Raw genomic sequence first — 18,124 nt, forward strand, 5'->3', positions numbered from 1 at the left:
CACTGGACTCGCATTCGGGAGGACGACGGTTCAATCCCGTCTCCGGCCATACTGATTTAGGTTTTCCGTGATTTCCCTAAATCGCTTCAGGCAATTGCTGGGATGGTTCCTTTGAAAGGGCACGGCCGATTTCCTTCCCAATCCTTCTCTAACCCGAGCTTGCGCTCCGTCTCTAATGCCCTCGTTGTCGACGGGACGTTAAACACTAACCACCACCACCACCACCACTTATAACTGCCATCTGGTTTCTGTGATATTAAAATAATATTATGAATAAGATGTTTATTTTCGCAGATGTTGCAGTAAGCTGACAAGTAATTTTCTAAATAAAATGTTTCTTTTTTCATATAGATTTCTAAAAATGATTTTATTCCATGTGTTAGCCTTAAGTTAAGCGATTTTCCAGAAACTTAGAGCCTTCAGCTCATATTAGAGGTGCTGCTGTTCTCTCGCAGTTACAATATTTATCTGTTGTTACAATGTTCTTAATGATCTTTTGTTAAAATATGATAACTATACTATTTGAAAGTGCTATCAGCTCATTTTCAAATAGTAATGAATCATATTTTCATAAGCCATTAATTCGTTTCACATGGTGTTAATGACATTAAAAACAACTTTGTCTGAAATGTTCTAAAGCTGTTGAACTTCACGCGTAAACATCAATCGCAGATGTACATCAACCAACGTGTAAATAGCAAGTTAACATTGAACAGACTTTAAAACAAAAAAGGAATCATTGAAATAATTACTCGTGAGGATGATCGATTAAGTAAAATCGATTATCAGAACAAGGTCGATTAATTGCAAATAAACGCTCAAACCCTCTAGTCGTAATTTTACAAACAAACGTGAAACGTCAGACAAACTCATTGAAAATGTAATCAAGTTTTGACTTAATGTTTGTGAAAGAGAAGTGACATGCTAAAAGAAATAACCTTAACTGACCCTCAGAACATTCACGCTGTAGATGTATGTCTTTATCTATTTTGTCCTTAGCATCTGATATTTCACACACTGCAACAGGACTTTTTTTTTTTTTTTTTTTTTTTTTTTTTTAAATGTTGACGTATATTTCCAGAGTTGTTGTCGTCAAGAGACTTTATACGATACTTTTGGGAACGTTATTGACCAGCCGAAGGCCAATGTGGAATGCTTCCTGTTGACTAAATTGCGTATTTGCACGTAACACATGCTGGTCTGTGAATTTCACAGTTTTTCTTTAGTCTGCAATCGGTGGCACTGTGTGTCCTGTTTTTTGAAAACGAATTTTACAGTGTCGTAAATACACAATCAAGACAGCGTTAGCATCTCCAACGGTTTGGAATTGGATTTTGCAGGAGTCTGTAGTTTTACTTGCTGTAATGATTATCATGGCTTTCTTTTGCATTCTGAAAGTCCTAAAGGTAGCTAGAGAAGTCAGGTTTAACCCAGAACAGTGAAGATAATCTTTTCTTCTTATGTTGTAGCTACGCACTTAGCTGTTATTTTTGAAGTGGGATGAGTTATTAATAACTAATTTCATAAGTGAATATATGTTTTGGAAGGTACTGTGAATATCCCGAGTTCCTTAAATAAATGTTTGCAAAGTGATCTTCGATGGGCTCCAGCTATTATTCTGAGTACACACTTTTGTGCAATTAATACTTAAAAATATCATGCCATATGAAAGCAGTGAATGAAAATAGGCTAATTTACTGCCATGTTTATCACCAGAATTTGCAATGACCCTAATAGCGTAGGTAACTGCACCTAACCATTTCAGCAAATCATCGATGTGTTTCTTAACAATTCAGTTTCTCATCAATGCACACTCCCATAAATTTTCAATATTCTACCTTAGTGACAGATGTGTGTTCATAGACTATATTTATCAATGGTGTTATCCCGATTTTTTCAAATTGACTGTACTGTTAAGTTCTACTTTCCGCATTCTTCCAGTTACATATGGATTAAGCTATTCGTGCACTGTCACACTTGTATCACAGTACTGAAGCTTAAGTAGAAGAATTTCATAATCCACACAATCAAAAGCCTTTGAGAGATCACAAAATATCCCAATGGATGATGTTTGGTTATTCAGTCCATTTAATATTTGATCAGTGAAAACATATACAGCACTTTCTGTTGAAAAGCCTTTCTGAAAACCAAATTTGACATTTCATCAGTACTTCATTTTTACAGAAGCTACTGCTGAATACATTACTTTTTCAAGAATTTTGGATAAAGCTGCCAGAAGTGAGATTGGGCAGCATCAGACCTATCCCCTTTTTCATGCAATGGTTTAACAATAGCATATTTCAGTCTGTCTGGAAAAATGGCCTGTTTGAGTGAGCCACTACATATGTGGCTGTGAATCCTACTTACCTGTTGGGAACAACCTTATAATACTCTGTTGAAATATTCATCAATTTCATGTGAGGTTCTGCTTTTGACTGAATTAATTATTTTCCTTATTTCAGTGGGAGAAGGGGGTAGAATTTATCAAATTGTGTTGGTATTGCCTCTTCCATATACTGCCTTGTCTATTCTAATGAATAGCTGGATCCTATTTTCTCTACAACACTTAAAAAATCAGTATAAAATAGGTTTTCTACTTTTGACTTCTTGTTAACAAACTTTTCATTTCCAATGCTATTGGTTGCGCAGTTTCCCATTTAACAATATTCCAAATTGTTTTAGCCTAATTTTATCATCGAATGTGCTAATTTCAGACATAATGCACATACTTCTGCACTTTTTAATAATGTTTCTTAATACACTGCAGCAGTTTTTATAATGTTTCACTGTTTCTAGATCGGCTGCCCAATGAAAGTCTTATTTCATTCAACATCACATTGGGCAAATTGCCCATGAATGATGAGGATGAAATGATGAGAACAACACAACACCCAGTCCATGAGTGGAGAAAATCTCCAACCCTGCCGGGAATCGAATCTGAGCCAACTTGCATGGGAGGTACGGAATCTTTCAGAAAATCCACTTTTAAATCCCCACAAACAATAATTTGGTTCTCTCTGTATGACACACAATAAAGGATCCAAGTTTTTCAAAATAACTGAAAATTTCCTCATGGGGACCTACACATGACTACAATTATAAAAGAACCATTATTGAGTTTAAGCTCACATGTACATGCTTCTATATGTCACTCTACACAAAAAATTTTAGGCTCCAAATTTTTAACACTATATTACATTTTAACGTACAGTATATGGAAAATCCTCCATCTGTAGTGTCTCTACTTATGTCTGCTGAAAGCTTATATCCACCTGCATTTACCTTTTCCATACCTCTGACTATATAATGTTCAGGCAGGCATAGTACATCTGTTCCACCCTCAATTTCTAAATCTTCTAAACAAACAATAACTTTGGTTTTTAATTTGCTGACCTTCTGATCCAATATACTAACATTATATTTCACTGCTTTTATGAGAATCTTTTGACCTACTAGCATTGTTTTTCACTGTTCTCCTATGACAATCTTCTAATGTTTTAAGATCTCTACTACCTGCCTCTCTGAGCTTCTTATTAATCTTAATTTCAATCAATGTTGGATGATTGGACACTGACCCTAGCCTAAAAAAGAGGTTCACTAAGTTCCACCCCCCTCCAAAGATTTTGCATCACCCCAGTCAGTTTACTATTCCCTTCCCACTGAGATGCCGGCCATGTCTTGTGAAGTCCCACCTACCAGTACCACCAACAGGAACCAAACCTATGCCTGACAAAGTAGTAGCCCGAAACAGCTGATCTTGCTCCATATTGGCTCTGCTGACAGAGCTGTTCAATTGGGGCCGATCATACCACATAAAAGCAGTAATGAAACCAACATCTGTATGGTTTTCTGCAAATGCTATTTTTAATAGGTCACACTCAATATTGTAGCCCTGACCCTATCAGTACTATTTCCTGCTACACCCACTATCACACATGATCCTGCTTTGTAAAACACTTGCACAATGATTCTACATCCTTTATTAGTTGGCTAAGACCTGCACTGGGCTTGAAATAGTTTTGTCTTGGTACCTGTCACCTAACATTTCCTTCAAGATTTGGCCCATACCTCTTCCATGGCTGCTACCTAACAACATAACTTTTCTCTTACTTTCTACTTTTTTGAAATGGTTGGTTTCCTAGTGAAAGTCTGTTGAGTGCTTACTACACCTACATCTACTTGAGCCTCTTCCTTAATTGACTGAGGTCGCAAGGCAAATCTGTTGTTTGTGCCAATGATGAAACTGTCAGATATTGTTCTCTTTCTGTGACTCCTGTTCCTTGCTACCACTTCCCACCTGTCTTCACCCTTCTCCCCCTTTAACCTCATCAGTTCCTCCCTAGCATTAAGCAGCAGTTCAGCCTTAAGGGCTCTAATCTTCCCTTTCTGTTCAGCTATTTTCCTATCCTAACAGTTCGAGATGGTCTATATATTTACTACACTGCATATTATAATAAAATTGTCGCTTAAATAATTGTAAAATCAATTTGGTAGAAAGTTATTTGTTCTTTATACAATCAGAAAAAAAACATGCATAAAGTAAATAAATTTTAAATTAAAGCAATTGAGTGGAACAGGAAATAATTTGGGCAGCAGTGCCCAATACATTCTTGTGGAGACATACCAGAAATTTTATTTCTGAATGCTCTTGGAGCATTGTATAATTGCCTTGCAGTAACAATCTTGTCAATCTTGTTTCCCTCAACAGCAGCCTCCAGTGGATTTTTAACTTCACCAATAGAATACTGAAATATCTTATTCTTTCTTTGTGTGTGTGTGTGTGTGTGTGTGTGTGTGTGTGTGTGTGTGTGAGAGAGAGAGAGAGAGAGAGAGATATATGTGCAAATAACACCGCAATCTGTACAGTTTACTGTGTATTATATATGTCTTATATAAATTTTTGAAAGAGACCAAAACAAGACACACATAAGTCTGTACTTCTGACCATAACAGGGAACAAAGACTAAATATGGATCTGTTAATGGCCATTGAAGTTTAATTGTATTTTTCTGGGTTGTACTTAACTTTACCTCCCAAAACATTAAGTTTCTACTATGTACAGTTGTTTCATTTTTAGATTCGAATATGCATGTCCACATCTATCATTTTATAGATTTTGTCTTCTGTTCCGTAAGTGCTAGCTCTGCAAAACAGAATTATGAGGAAGTAATATCAATCCATGTTGCTGCACCTTGATTTGTTTTGAGGCAGTAAGGAAGTTTGCTATTCACAAATGAAACTTCTATCAGCCAGAAGAGCAACTTCTCAGTATTTGGAGAATCTACTCTTAAATATAATCTTTTTTTACTGCTGAGCTGTTCTGTCAACTCTTATCCTCTAGAGTCAGTGTGTATTCTAACATAACTATTGGTTATCAACACTGATCTGACAGTTCCTTTGTATAATTTGTTATCAACTGTGTTTTGTGTGAGGAGGAATTCTGTTACTCTTGAGAATCTAACATGTAAAAGAAGATGGAAAATTGTCCTTGAGCAGAGACAACAGTGAAGGGGCGAGACTGGGTGAGGCAAGGAAAATTACAGTAACTATAATGAAATTGAATGCTGTCAGGGCTAGAGAAAACTGTTCATTCAGACATGTTTTGAAGACTCTTTCATTCAGTAGAATCCACAATAATGTGAAAAAGATAAAATATGCATTCCTGTAGCCCACTTATCCAAAAAAAAAAAAACAGTAATAAATGTGGTTAGAGATATATATCTTTTGTTATAACTTACATCATCAGACATAGAAGTAACTTTAGATGTGCTCCAGGGAAGGATGATGGCACCCTTGCTTTTCATGTTGCATGTTAATGACTCGTGGACAATATTGGTATAACCTCAGGCTTTTTTCAGGTGATTCAGTTACCTGGAATGAAGACAGTCTGAGAGAAGCTGCATAAATATTCAGTTAAATCTTGTTGAGATTTCAAAGTGGTGCAAAGATTGGCAACTTGCTTTAAATGTAAAAAAAAAAAAAAAAATAAAATAAAAAAAATGTAAAATTGTGCACATTACAAAATAAGAAACCTAGTATCCTAGATTGTAATATCAGTGAGTCACTGTTGGAATCAGCCAGATCCCACAAATACTGGTGTGTAACACTTCATAGAGATGTGAAGTGGAATGATCACATTGGCTTAGTTGTGGGTAAAGCAGATGGTAGACTTTGGTTTCTTGATAGAATACTGGAGAAGGGCAATCATTTTACAGAGGAGATTCCAAACAAATCACTACTGTGACAGGTTCTAGAATATTGCTAAAGAGAGTGGGATCTGTACCAGATAGGACTAAGAGGAGATATTAAACATATACAGAGAACTGCTGCACAATGGTCACAGGTTTTGTTTGATCCATGGGAAAGTGTCGCATAGATACTGAAGAAATTGCACTGTCAGACTTTGGAAGGCAGATGTAAACTATCCCAAGAAACTCTGTTAGTTGCAAGAGGCCAGCTTTAAATGATGACTTCAAGAATATACTACAATCTCCTACAAATCACTCGCATAGGGATTGTGAGGATAATTCCATCATACTCATAGGTTGAATCACCATTCTTCCCTAGCCCCATACCTGAATGGAATGGGAAGAAACCCTAATAACTGGTACAGTGGGAATGTACCCTTAACCATGCACTTCACATTGGTTTTCAGAGTATACATTTTGATATGGATATAGAAGCATTTACTATATTCTGTTTACAGTTATACATATGTAGTGTAGCATCTTACATTATTACCAGAAAATCTCCTATTTTGTATTATAGATTATTCAGCCACTATTCATCAAATGCTAGATCCCATTATGTTTCTGTTGAAAAAATATATTTGATACTGTATCATGAAATAGCATTTCGTTTGAACATTATTTGCTACGAATTCTAACAGTGCTTTGCAAATCAGTAGTCAGTGTTGAGATAATTTATGGAATGATTGCCTAATGAGGTAGTCATTTCATTTTGATTGAATTTCTGAAAGATTTACTCTTTCCTGTTCTAGTCTAAGGGCAGTTTATTTTAAAAGAATCTAGATTCTTGTAAACAAAAAATAATGAGTGAATGCAAACTAACTCCATCTATGTATGTGTATAGCAGTTAAGGTTTTAAAGATTTGCCTAATTTTTAACTTTTACAAAACACTAATCAACTGGTTGAAGCTTCAGTGAAACAAAATAAGCCTTCCTTCAAATACATGCGTTTAATTCTCCAGCAAACGAATCTAGGACTTTACACCTACTTTTGTTATGGTACATGATTTAGTCTCAGACTGTTGTTTGTGATTGGTGTTCATTTGCATGTTTTTGTTTTTCAGAATATGGCATCAGGGATATGCAGAAGTTCTGTTTGTGGTGCAACTCTCATCAAACAAGAGCCAGTATGTAATGTTAATATGACTAATTATGTTGTTTGTTAACATTCAGACAATAAGTCAAAAATAAAACCACTTCCTTTTTTATCAATAAAGGAAAAGGAATATGTGTTAAAAATAGTTTATTATTTGGTGCAGTCACATAAAATTTCAAACAGAATTATTGATTGAGGTAGTCAGATATTTTATTGCTCATACCTGTTTTGACACCTACATGCCAACTTCAGTGGGTCACACTTATTTTTTAAAAATATAGTACATGTTTGACTGTTTTTTGTTGTTATTTTAGGTTTTAAAGTTAGATTATGTGTATCTATCATACTTAGGACTTGGAAAGTCTGAGATGGAATAATGGCAATATTATGAAAAGGAAATTTGCTGGTCACCATGCAGTGGAGATGCTGAGTTGCAGCTACCTACAACAAAAAGACTGTCACAATCAAAGCTTTTGGCCAAACAGGCCGTAATCAGAACAGACATCAAGTGCTCCCCCACCCCCTCACACGACTGCAGTTTCTGGCACTGTTTCACTGCCTTGGGTACAAGAGACTGTGTGTGTGTGTGTGTGTGTGTGTGTGTGTGTGTGTGTGTGTGTGTGTGTGTGTGTGTGTGTGAGGTGAGGGTGTGATCCAGCATCTCCATTATATGGTGAGCAGCAACTTTCCTTTCCTTAATATTGTCATACTTAAGAATTTGATTCAACAAAGCACCATGTTGTAGATTTTGAGATCTGTCAGCAGGTAGTTGTTGTATTTTAAGCCACACTGCTCTTCCTGGTGTGTTACCTGCAGAATGTTTGCATCTCACCTGTTGCAATTTCTGTGCTATTTTGTTTCATCGGTTATTAACAACAGAATGAATTATTACAAATTTTTGGGTTGATCTGTGAGCCAGTTCTATCAACATGTTTCTTCACAGTTTCACACCCCAGAAATCTTTGGCTAACTGAAGTGTTCTCTTTGTTTTTATGGTTGATGTTATTCAAGTGTTTTACTAGTCTTAATGCACTACCATTTATTTATTTTTGATATAGTAATTCCATAGATCATAGATGCAGTCATGTTGCTTGTTTGTATTTGCAGTATGTAGGGTGTTCAAAACAGTCAGATAATAAGAGACATCATAGTATTCATTGGAACAAGAAAACAGGTCTGAGGAACATAGGTGTAGAAAAACATTTCTTGTGAGATCAGAACATTACTTCACAGGAGAGGCTCAGAGTGATAACTATTGAAGACATTGCATCCCTCTGCTCTTTGGAACTGGAAATCACACTTCCTTCGGAGCTGATGCATTTGTTGTACGTGCGGGCATGTATTGGCTATTGTAGGGCTCGGGGGAAGTAGAATTGTAAACAGTTCTTCCACCTTCACTTAGTAAGTGCTCTTTATATCTTACTTTGAATGGTCTCCGTATCTGTCCTTTGTAATTGTCGGTACAGTCAGTATTTGAGAGTTGTAGCATTGTGCTTTTAGTACCTGAATAGTGTAAAATCGTGTAGTCTCCTTGCCACTGAGCACTGTGTCAGCAGTGCGCAAGTAACTTAGTTCAGACGTTCTTTGGACAACAGTTTTAGCATGGATAGTGACTGCAACTGCTGTGTTCGGATGCAGGCTGCGTTGGCATCCCTTCACTCCCAGCTTCGGGCAGTGTTGGCTTCGGTCACACAGCTTGAGGCTGTTGCCAATGGGCATCACTGTGGGGGTCCGGATGGGAGTTTGTCGGGGATGGCCAGCTTGTCCCACACATCCACCGATCGGACTACGACTGTGGCTGCCCGGGATACTCCCCCCATTGAGGCTGATCCCTCACCTGTGGTAGAGTAGGAGGTCGTCTCAAGGTGTGGCAGGGGGCGAAAGACATTCCAGAGGACTGAATGGAAGGCCTCTCCAGTTTGTCTGTCGAACAGGTTTCAAGCTCTGTCTCAGGCTGATACTGATCTTCGGCCGGACGTGGCTGCTTGTCCTGTTCAAGAGGTTGCCCTTCAGTCTGCAAGATCCGGGCAGTCGCAGAGGGTGGGCTTACTGGTAGTTGGGAGCTCCAACGTCAGGCTCATAATGGGGCCCCTTAGGGATATGGCAGCAAGAGAGGGGAAGAAAACCAATGTACACTCCGTGTGCATACCGGGGGGAGTCATTCCAGATGTGGATGGGTCCTTCCGGATGCCATGAAGGGTACAGGGTGCACCCATCTGCAGGTGGTCACTCATGTCGGCACCAATGATGTGTGTTGCTATGGATCAGAGGAAATCCTCTCTGGCTTCCGGCGGCTGTCTAATTTGGTGAAGAGTGCCAGTCTCGCTTGTGGGATGAAAGTAGAGCTCACCATCTGCAGCATCGTCGGCAGGACTGACTCTGGACCTTTGGTACAGAGCCGAGTGGAGGGTCTGAATCAGAGGCTGAGACGGTTCTGCGACCGTGTGGGCTGCAGAATCCTCGACTTGCGCCATAGGGTGGTGGGGTTTCGGGTTCCACTGGATAGGTCAGGAGTCTACTACATGCAGCAAGCAGCTACACAATGTGAAATTTAGCGTAAGGTGGGCTATGCGTGAAGCGTTCAGTGAATTCGAAAGTAAAATTCTATGTAACGACTTGACAGAAAATCCTAGGAAGTTCTGGTCTTACGTTAAATCAGTAAGTGGCTCAAAACAGCATATCCAGACACTCCTTGATGATGATGGCATTGAAAAAGAGGATGACACGCGTAAAGCTGAAATACTAAACACCTTTTTCCAAAGCTGTTTCACAGAGGAAGACTGCACTGCAGTTCCTTCTATAAATCCTCGTACAAACGAAAAAATGTCTAACATCGAAATAAGTGTCCAAGGAATAGAAAAGCAACTGGAATCACTCAACAGAAGGAAGTCCACTGGACCTGACGAGATACCAATTCGATTCTACACAGAGTACGCGAATGAACATGGCCCCCTTCTAACAGCCGTGTACCGCAAGTCTCTAGAGGAATGGAAGGTTCCAAATGATTGGAAAAGAGCACAGGTAGTCCCAGTCTTCAAGAAGGGTCGTCGAGCAGATGCACAAAACTATAGACCTATATCTCTAACGTCAATCTGTTGTAGAATTTTAGAACATGTTTTTTGTTCGCATATCATGTTGTTTTTGAAAACCCAGAATCTACTGTGTAGGAATCAACATGGATTCCGGAAACAGCGATCGTGTGAGACCCAACTAACTTTATTTGTTCATGAGACCCAGAACGTATTAGATACAGGCTCCCAGGTAGATGCTATTTTCCTTGACTTCCAGAAGGTGTTTGATACAGTTCCGCGCTGTCGCCTGATAAACAAAGTAAGAGCCTACGGAATATCAGACCAGCTGTGTGGCTGGATTGAAGAGTTTTTAGCAAACAGAACACAGCACGTTGTTATCAATGGAGCGACGTCTACAGACGTTAAAGTAACCTCTGGCGTGCCACAGGGGAGTGTTATGGGACCATTGCTTTTCACAATATATATAAATGACCTAGTAGATAATGTCGGAAGTTCCATGCGGCTTTTCGCGGATGATGCTGTAGTATACAGAGAAGTTGCAGCATTAGAAAATTGTAGCGAAATGCAGGAAGATCTGCAGTGGATAGGCACTTGGTGTAGGGAGTGGCAACTGACCCTTAACATAGACAAATGTAATGTATTGCGAATACATAGAAAGAAAGATCCTTTTGTTGTTGTTGTGGTCTTCAGTCCTGAGACTGGTTTGATGCAGCTCTCCATGCTACTCTATCCTGTGCAAGCTTCTTCATCTCCCAGTACCTACTGCAACCTACATCCTTCTGAATCTGCTTAGTGTACTCATCTCTCGGTCTCCCTCTACGATTTTTACCCTCCACACTGCCCTCCAATGCTAAATTTGTGATCCCTTGATGCCTCAAAACATGTCCTACCAACCGATCCCTTCTTCTAGTCAAGTTGTGCCACAAACTTCTCTTCTCCCCAATCCTATTCAATACCTCCTCATTAGTTACGTGATCTATCCACCTTATCTTCAGTATTCTTCTGTAGCACCACATTTCGAAAGCTTCTATTCTCTTCTTGTCCAAACTAGTTATCGTCCATGTTTCACTTCCATACATGGCTACACTCCAAACAAATATTTTCAGAAATGACTTCCTGACACTTAAATCTATATTCGATGTTAACAAATTTCTCTTCTTCAGAAACGCTTTCCTTGCCATTGCCAGTCTACATTTTATATCCTCTCTACTTCGACCATCATCAGTTATTTTGCTCCCCAAATAGCAAAACTTCTTTACTACTTTAAGTGTCTCATTTCCTAATCTAATTCCCTCAGCATCACCCGATTTAATTGGACTACATTCCATTATCCTCGTTTTGCTTTTGTTAATGTTCATCTTATATCCTCCTTTCAAGACACTGTCCATTCCGTTCAACTGCTCTTCCAAGTCCTTTGCCGTCTGTGACAGAATTAGAATGTCATCGGCGAACCTCAAAGTTTTTACTTCGTCTCCATGAATTTTAATACCTACTCCAAATTTTTCTTTTGTTTCCTTTACTGCTTGCTCAATATACAGATTGAATAACATCGGGGAGAGGCTACAACCCTGTCTCACTCCTTTCCCAACCACTGCTTCCCTTTCATGCCCCTCGACTCTTATGACTGCCATCTGGTTTCTGTACAAATTGTAAATAGCCTTTCGCTCCCTGTATTTTACCCCTACCACCTTTAGAATTTGAAAAAGAGTATTCCAGTCAACATTGTCAAAAGCTTTCTCTAAGTCTACAAATGCTAGAAACGTAGGTTTGCCTTTTCTTAATCTTTCTTCTAAGATAAGTCGTAAGGTCAGTATTGCCTCACGTGTTCCAACATTTCGACGGAATCCAAACTGATCCTCTCCGAGGTCCGCATCTATCAGTTTTTCCATTCGTCTGTAAAGAATTCGCGTTAGTATTTTGCAGCTGTGACTTATTAAACTGATAGTTCGGTAATTTTCACATCTGTCAGCACCTGCTTTCTTTGGGATTGGAATTATTATATTCTTCTTGAAGTCTGAGGGTATTTGGCCTGTCTCATACATCTTGCTCACCAGCTGGTAGAGTTTTGTCATGACTGGCTCTCCCAAGGCCGTCAGTAGTTCTAATGGAATGTTGTCTACTCCGGGGGCCTTGTTCCGACTCAGGTCTTTCAGTGCTCTGTCAAACTCTTCACGCAATATCGTATCACCCATTTCGTCTTCATCTACATCCTCTTCCATTTCCATAATATTGTCCTCAAGTACATCACCCTTGTATAAACCTTCTATATACTCCTTCCACCTTTCTGCCTTCCCTTCTTTGCTTAGAACTGGGTTGCCATCTGAGCTCTTGATATTCATACACGTGGTTCTCTTCTCTCCAAAGGTCTCTTTAATTTTCCTGTAGGCAGTATCTATCTTACCCCTAGTGAGATAAGCCTCTACATCCTTACATTTATCCTCTAGCCATCCCTGTTTAGCCATTTTGCACTTCCTCTCGATCTCATTTTTGAGACGTTTGTATTCCTTTTTGCCTGCTTCATTTACTGCATTTTTATATTTTCTCCTTTCATCAATTAAATTCAATATTTCTTCTGTTACCCAAGGATTTCTAGCAGCCCTCGTCTTTTTACCTACTTTATCCTCTGCTGCCTTCACTACTTCATCCCTCAGAGCTACCCATTCTTCTTCTACTGTATTTCTTTCCCCTATTCCTGTCAATTGTTCCCTTATGCTCTCCCTGAAACTCTGTACAACCTCTGGTTCTTTCAGTTTATCCAGGTCCCATCTCCTTAATTTCCCACATTTTTGCAGTTTCTTCAGTTTTAATCTACAGGTCATAACCAATAGATTGTGGTCAGAGTCCACATCTGCCCCTGGAAATGTCTTACAATTTAAAACCTGGTTTCTAAATCTCTGTCTTACCATTATATAATCTATCTGATGCCTTTTAGTATCTCCAGGGTTCTTCCATGTATACAACCTTCTTTCATGATTCTTAAACCAAGTGTTACCTATGACTAAGTTGTGCTCTGTACAAAATTCTACTAGGCGGCTTCCTCTTTCATTTCTTAGCCCCAATCCATATTCACCTACTATGTTTCCTTCTCTCCCTTTTCCTACACTCGAATTCCAGTCACCCATTACTATTAAATTTTCGTCTCCCTTCACTATCTGAATAATTTCTTTTATTTCATCGTACATTTCTTCAATTTCTTCGTCATCTGCAGAGCTAGTTGGCATATAAACTTGTACTACTGTAGTAGGTGTGGGCTTCGTATCTATCTTGGCCACAATAATGCGTTCACTATGCTGTTTGTAGTAGCTTACCCGCATTCCTATTTTCCTATTCATTATTAAACCTACTCCTGCATTACCCCTATTTGATTTTGTGTTTATAACCCTGTAATCACCTGACCAGAAGTCTTGTTCCTCCTGCCACCGAACTTCACTAAGATCCTTTATCGTATGATTATATGATAACGGAACAAACACTGGTAGCAGTTACTTCTGTAAAATATCGGGGAGTATGCGTGCGGAACGATTTGAAGTGGAATGATCATATAAAATTAATTGTTGGTAAGGCGGGTACCAGGTTGAGATTCATTGTGAGAATCCTTAGAAAATGTAGTCCATCAACAAAGGAGGTGGCTTACAAAACACTCGTTCGACCTATACTTGAGTATTGCTCATCAGTGTGGAATCCGTACCAGATCGGGTTGATGGAGGAGACAGAGAAGGTCCAAAGAAGAGCGGCGCGTTTCGTCACAGGGTTATTTGGTAACCGTGATAGCATTACGGAGATGTTTAGCAAACTCAAGTGGCAGACTTTGCAAGAGAGGCGCCCTGCATCGCGGTGTAGCTTGCTCGCCAGGTTTTGAGAGGATGCGTTTCTGGATGAGATATCGAATATATTGCTTCTCCCTACTTATACCTCCTGAGGAGATCACGAATGTAAAATTAGAGAGATTCGAGCGCACACAGAGGCTTTCATACAGTCGTTCTTCCCGCGAACCATACGCGACTGGAACAGAAAGGGGAGGTAATGACAGTGGCACGTAAAGTGCCCTCTGCCACACACCGTTGGGTGGCTTGCGGAGTATAAATGTAGATGTAGATGTACATGTCATTTTAATGTTCCTCTGCCATAACATAGTATGCAGTAAGTTTGAATAATCTTTTGTATTTGTAATGAGATATTATTGCACCTTTTTATATATATATACCTTAACATGTTTTCGTTGTTAAGCTGTCTAGGTTGTCAGTATTTATTTCTGAAGATGATGGTTTCATAAACATTAAGGAGTTTAAATAAACTTTCCATTTTGCAACTGATTGGCTGTTTATTATTTCATCAAGATGATTTCGTTCTACGATTGCTGCTTCAGCCATGTACAAAAGTTAAGAAAGCTAGTACTGATAATGTCTACCAGGTTATTAATATGTAATGTGTAATATGAACAGTAAGGGTCTCAACAAACTTCCCTTGGGGCATACCTGAACTTATTTCTGTGTCCATTGTTGAGACCAAGTTTCAGAATTCATGCTGATTGTGTGGGAGGATGGCATCTGATTAGACAGTCCATTATAAGCTCCAAATATGTTGTAAGATTATACAAGAAATGGATGTCAGTAATATTGGAAAGTAGTTTTTTTGGTAACTTCCACCACCCTGGTTGTATGTAGATGGGTGTGATCTAAGCTTTCCTCCAGCCACTGGGCATGGTTGTTCATTTGAGGGATCTATGGTATATTATGGTTAAAACAGGATGGACTTGGCTACAGCTTCAGTACAGAATCTGATAGGGATTTCATTGGGCTTTGGAGCTTTGTTCTGTTTTCGCATTTGCAGCTGTTTCTCAGTGCCATTGATGTTGGTATCTATTTTTCTCATGTAGTGGGGCAAAACTAAATTGGTGCAACACTCCTGGATATTCCTTAATTTTAAAACAGAGTTTAGAATTTCAGCTTTTGCTTTGCTACCCTCAGTTTCAGTTCCTGTCTCATCTAGGAGAGTATGAACACTGACTTTAGTACCCCTAACAACAGTTACACACAACTTGAATTTCTGTGGGTTTGTTTTTCAATAATATTCTGCTGTGGCAGTCTTTGATGGTTTCATGTATTGCCCTCTTGACAGCCAAAGATGGTTCATGCAATCTCTCTGTACCTATATGCTTTGATTTATTATACGCGTTGTGCAGTAGTGTCTGTTTCGTCTTCTTCTTTTTTTTTAAATTTTTTACATCATGAAGTGTTATTGACTTCCGCACACTGCTCAGTATTTACAGCCGAGCTCTTAGACCTTTATCAGGCCATGGAGTACATCTGAGACAACATAGACTTTTCAGTTGTGTCCTCTTCTCAGACTGTCTCAGCTCCCTTCAAAGTCTAAGTGCACTGTGCACCGCCCATCCCTTAGTGCAACGGGTCCAGGAAAACTCTTCACTTGCTCATTCTTGGTGGAGCTACTGCGAAGTTTATGTGGGCTCCTGGTCATATCAGCCTGTCAGGAAATGAGGCTGCTGCCAAGGCTGCAGTCCTCATACCTCAGCCCACTAGTTCCTGTATTCGCTCCAGTGATCTCTGTGTTGCCGTCTGTCAGGAGGTTGTGTTCCTTTGGCATCGCCATTGGTCTTCCCTCCATGGAAATAAGCTCAGGGTTATTAAGCCTCTCCCAGGGGCTTGGATGACCACCTCTCAGCCCTCCCACCAGGAGGAGGTCATTTTAACTAGGTTCCGTATTTGGGCAATGCATTTTTAGCTATTGTCATTTGTTAAGTGGCGCTATCACACCACTTCGTACACATTGCGCCCAAATTTTTACTTTCTGCCACTTTCTCATGGAATGCCCAGTTTTTTAACTGTTTACGTTCCCATCTGGGTTTGCCATCAGAGTTATTGGTTGTTTTAGTAAACGGTGCATGGGATGTCGACCGCGTTTTACTTTTTATCCTTCGAAACAATATGGCTAAGGGCATTTAATTTTTTATTTTGGACTTCTATTTTTGTATGGTGTCTTTTGTAGACCTTTCTCCATGTCCCTGATTTTAGCTGTCTTCCCTTATGTCAATTTGGAATGATGTTTAGTCATTTTTTTTAACTACTCTCTGTCTTTGTGTTTTATAGTTTTAACATGGGCGCGTATGATACCAATGTTTTTCAGCCCTAAAACATAACAAAACAAACCATCAACTGTTCTACTAAGTACAGATTTATCATATTGATGGTTAACGTATTTTTTACTCATGGTGCATAGTTCCTTTACCTGCCTCTTTCCAAAGCTAAGTATTTGTAGTTCCACATTGAGATATAATGACAGTGCCTCTGTACCTAGTTTGCTGAACATATAATTATTTCTACTTGTTTTAGTTGATCTTATTTTGTAATCAAATTTTGTTGTTAAAAAATGTGCAAGTAGCTCACACACATCACACTTGTGACAGAGCAAGTCAGGACCATCCAATATAATATGACCTAATGCAGTGTAACATAATAAAATGTAATGTAATTTTTTTCCTTATTTGATTTAGTTGTATGAGTAACACAGTATGACTATTACACAAATTAACTGTTTCCTTATTCCAACAGTTAATTTTGAAGTCCGATTGTTCAAAATATAATTTACATATTACTGCTGCAGTTCTACATAGAAATAATTTGTTCCTCCAAATGATTACTAATAAATATTATGATCAGCTACTGAATTAAAATTGTGACGTCAAGTATCTGTTATTGTTCTAAGGGTACCTACTTCATTTCTGCCATATGGTGACATATTTTGTTTATCTTTAAAAAAAGGGTTACCTAAAGATAATTATATGCAAAGAAAAAACTGGATAGACAGGGTAAGCCACAGTGCTCGCACAACTCCATTCCTCCAGTGGTGTTATTCCCATATATCCTACTTGAGAACCTTCAGTGGCAGTGCTCAGAAGTCATAGGTGGAAAAATTGGTAATAATGGAGATCAGGATCAGGGTGAGAAGTGTGCTGAGAAACCCTAATAGTTATGGCAGCTGCTTACGGTTAGTGGGAAATCCAGGCACAGAGTTTCTATTCTCAGAATGCAATCATTTATATTCTGTAGGCTGGTTCTTGTATTCAGTGTTGCATCTGTAGTTAACTCTTTTCTTTTCATTCAGGTTGAGACTGAACCACTTGCATCCCCAGAGCAAGAGATCGAGCACATATCTGTTAAGCAAGAAACTCCTGTAAGTACTAAAAGACAACTGTCTTCAGAGCTTGCAAAAAGTAATGTGGCTCCTCACAGAAACATATTGTCGTCTTGAGTGCTGGGCAATTGTGTTCCTCTGTTTTGAACAGGTAGATGCCTCGTTTTACAGCCACTTGCTGACCTGCACACCTTGAGCATTCTCATTGCCATCTCTTCACAACATAGAATTCCACTGCAGTCTTAACACATCTGTGGGTTGCAGGGATAGCTCATCATAATCAAACACACATGATTATGTGCACAACAACCACTGGAAAATCTAGGATGGAATGATGACAGTGTTATGAAAATCTCTCTGGATCCATTGTGGATGCGGGACAGCGGCTGTTCAAATATTTAACCAAGCACAATCACCAGATTGCCACATCTTTTTATTTTGACAAGTAGTTCTGATATTTTAATGTCATCTTCAAGTCCCATATGCATTTCACATGTAGACCGTCATATGTACTGATATTAGCATACTGGTGCCATCAGTATCTGCATGCCGTGAATTCATTATTCAAGTGCTTTCTCTGAAGACATAACAACTTG

The 18,124-nt window shown here is 39.0% G+C and overlaps 1 protein-coding gene across 25 annotated transcripts in view; it reads left to right on the forward strand.

Annotated features, from left to right (window-relative positions):
• The first annotated feature begins 827 nt into the window (after positions 1-827).
• LOC126291704 (zinc finger protein 501-like) overlaps positions 828-18,124 on the forward strand; it is a 199,843-nt gene continuing 182,546 nt past the window's right edge. For 10 of the 25 annotated variants that reach the window (XR_007551849.1, XM_049985353.1, XM_049985337.1 and 7 more), the window contains exons 1-4: positions 865-972; positions 2,797-2,958; positions 7,313-7,375; positions 17,499-17,567. Coding sequence is in view for 22 of the 25 variants with exons in the window: in XM_049985353.1 (XP_049841310.1) it covers positions 2,899-2,958; positions 7,313-7,375; positions 17,499-17,567 (192 nt within the window). In the remaining 3 variants the exon portion in view is untranslated. Of the gene's footprint in view, positions 973-1,073; positions 1,407-2,796; positions 2,959-7,312; positions 7,376-17,498; positions 17,568-18,124 lie in introns of those variants that run through there. The other 15 variants (XR_007551850.1, XM_049985336.1, XM_049985358.1 and 12 more) reach the window with 13 other exon arrangements.

Source organism: Schistocerca gregaria, chromosome 9 (assembly GCF_023897955.1).
Source record: "Schistocerca gregaria isolate iqSchGreg1 chromosome 9, iqSchGreg1.2, whole genome shotgun sequence".
Taxonomy (NCBI): domain Eukaryota; kingdom Metazoa; phylum Arthropoda; class Insecta; order Orthoptera; family Acrididae; genus Schistocerca; species Schistocerca gregaria.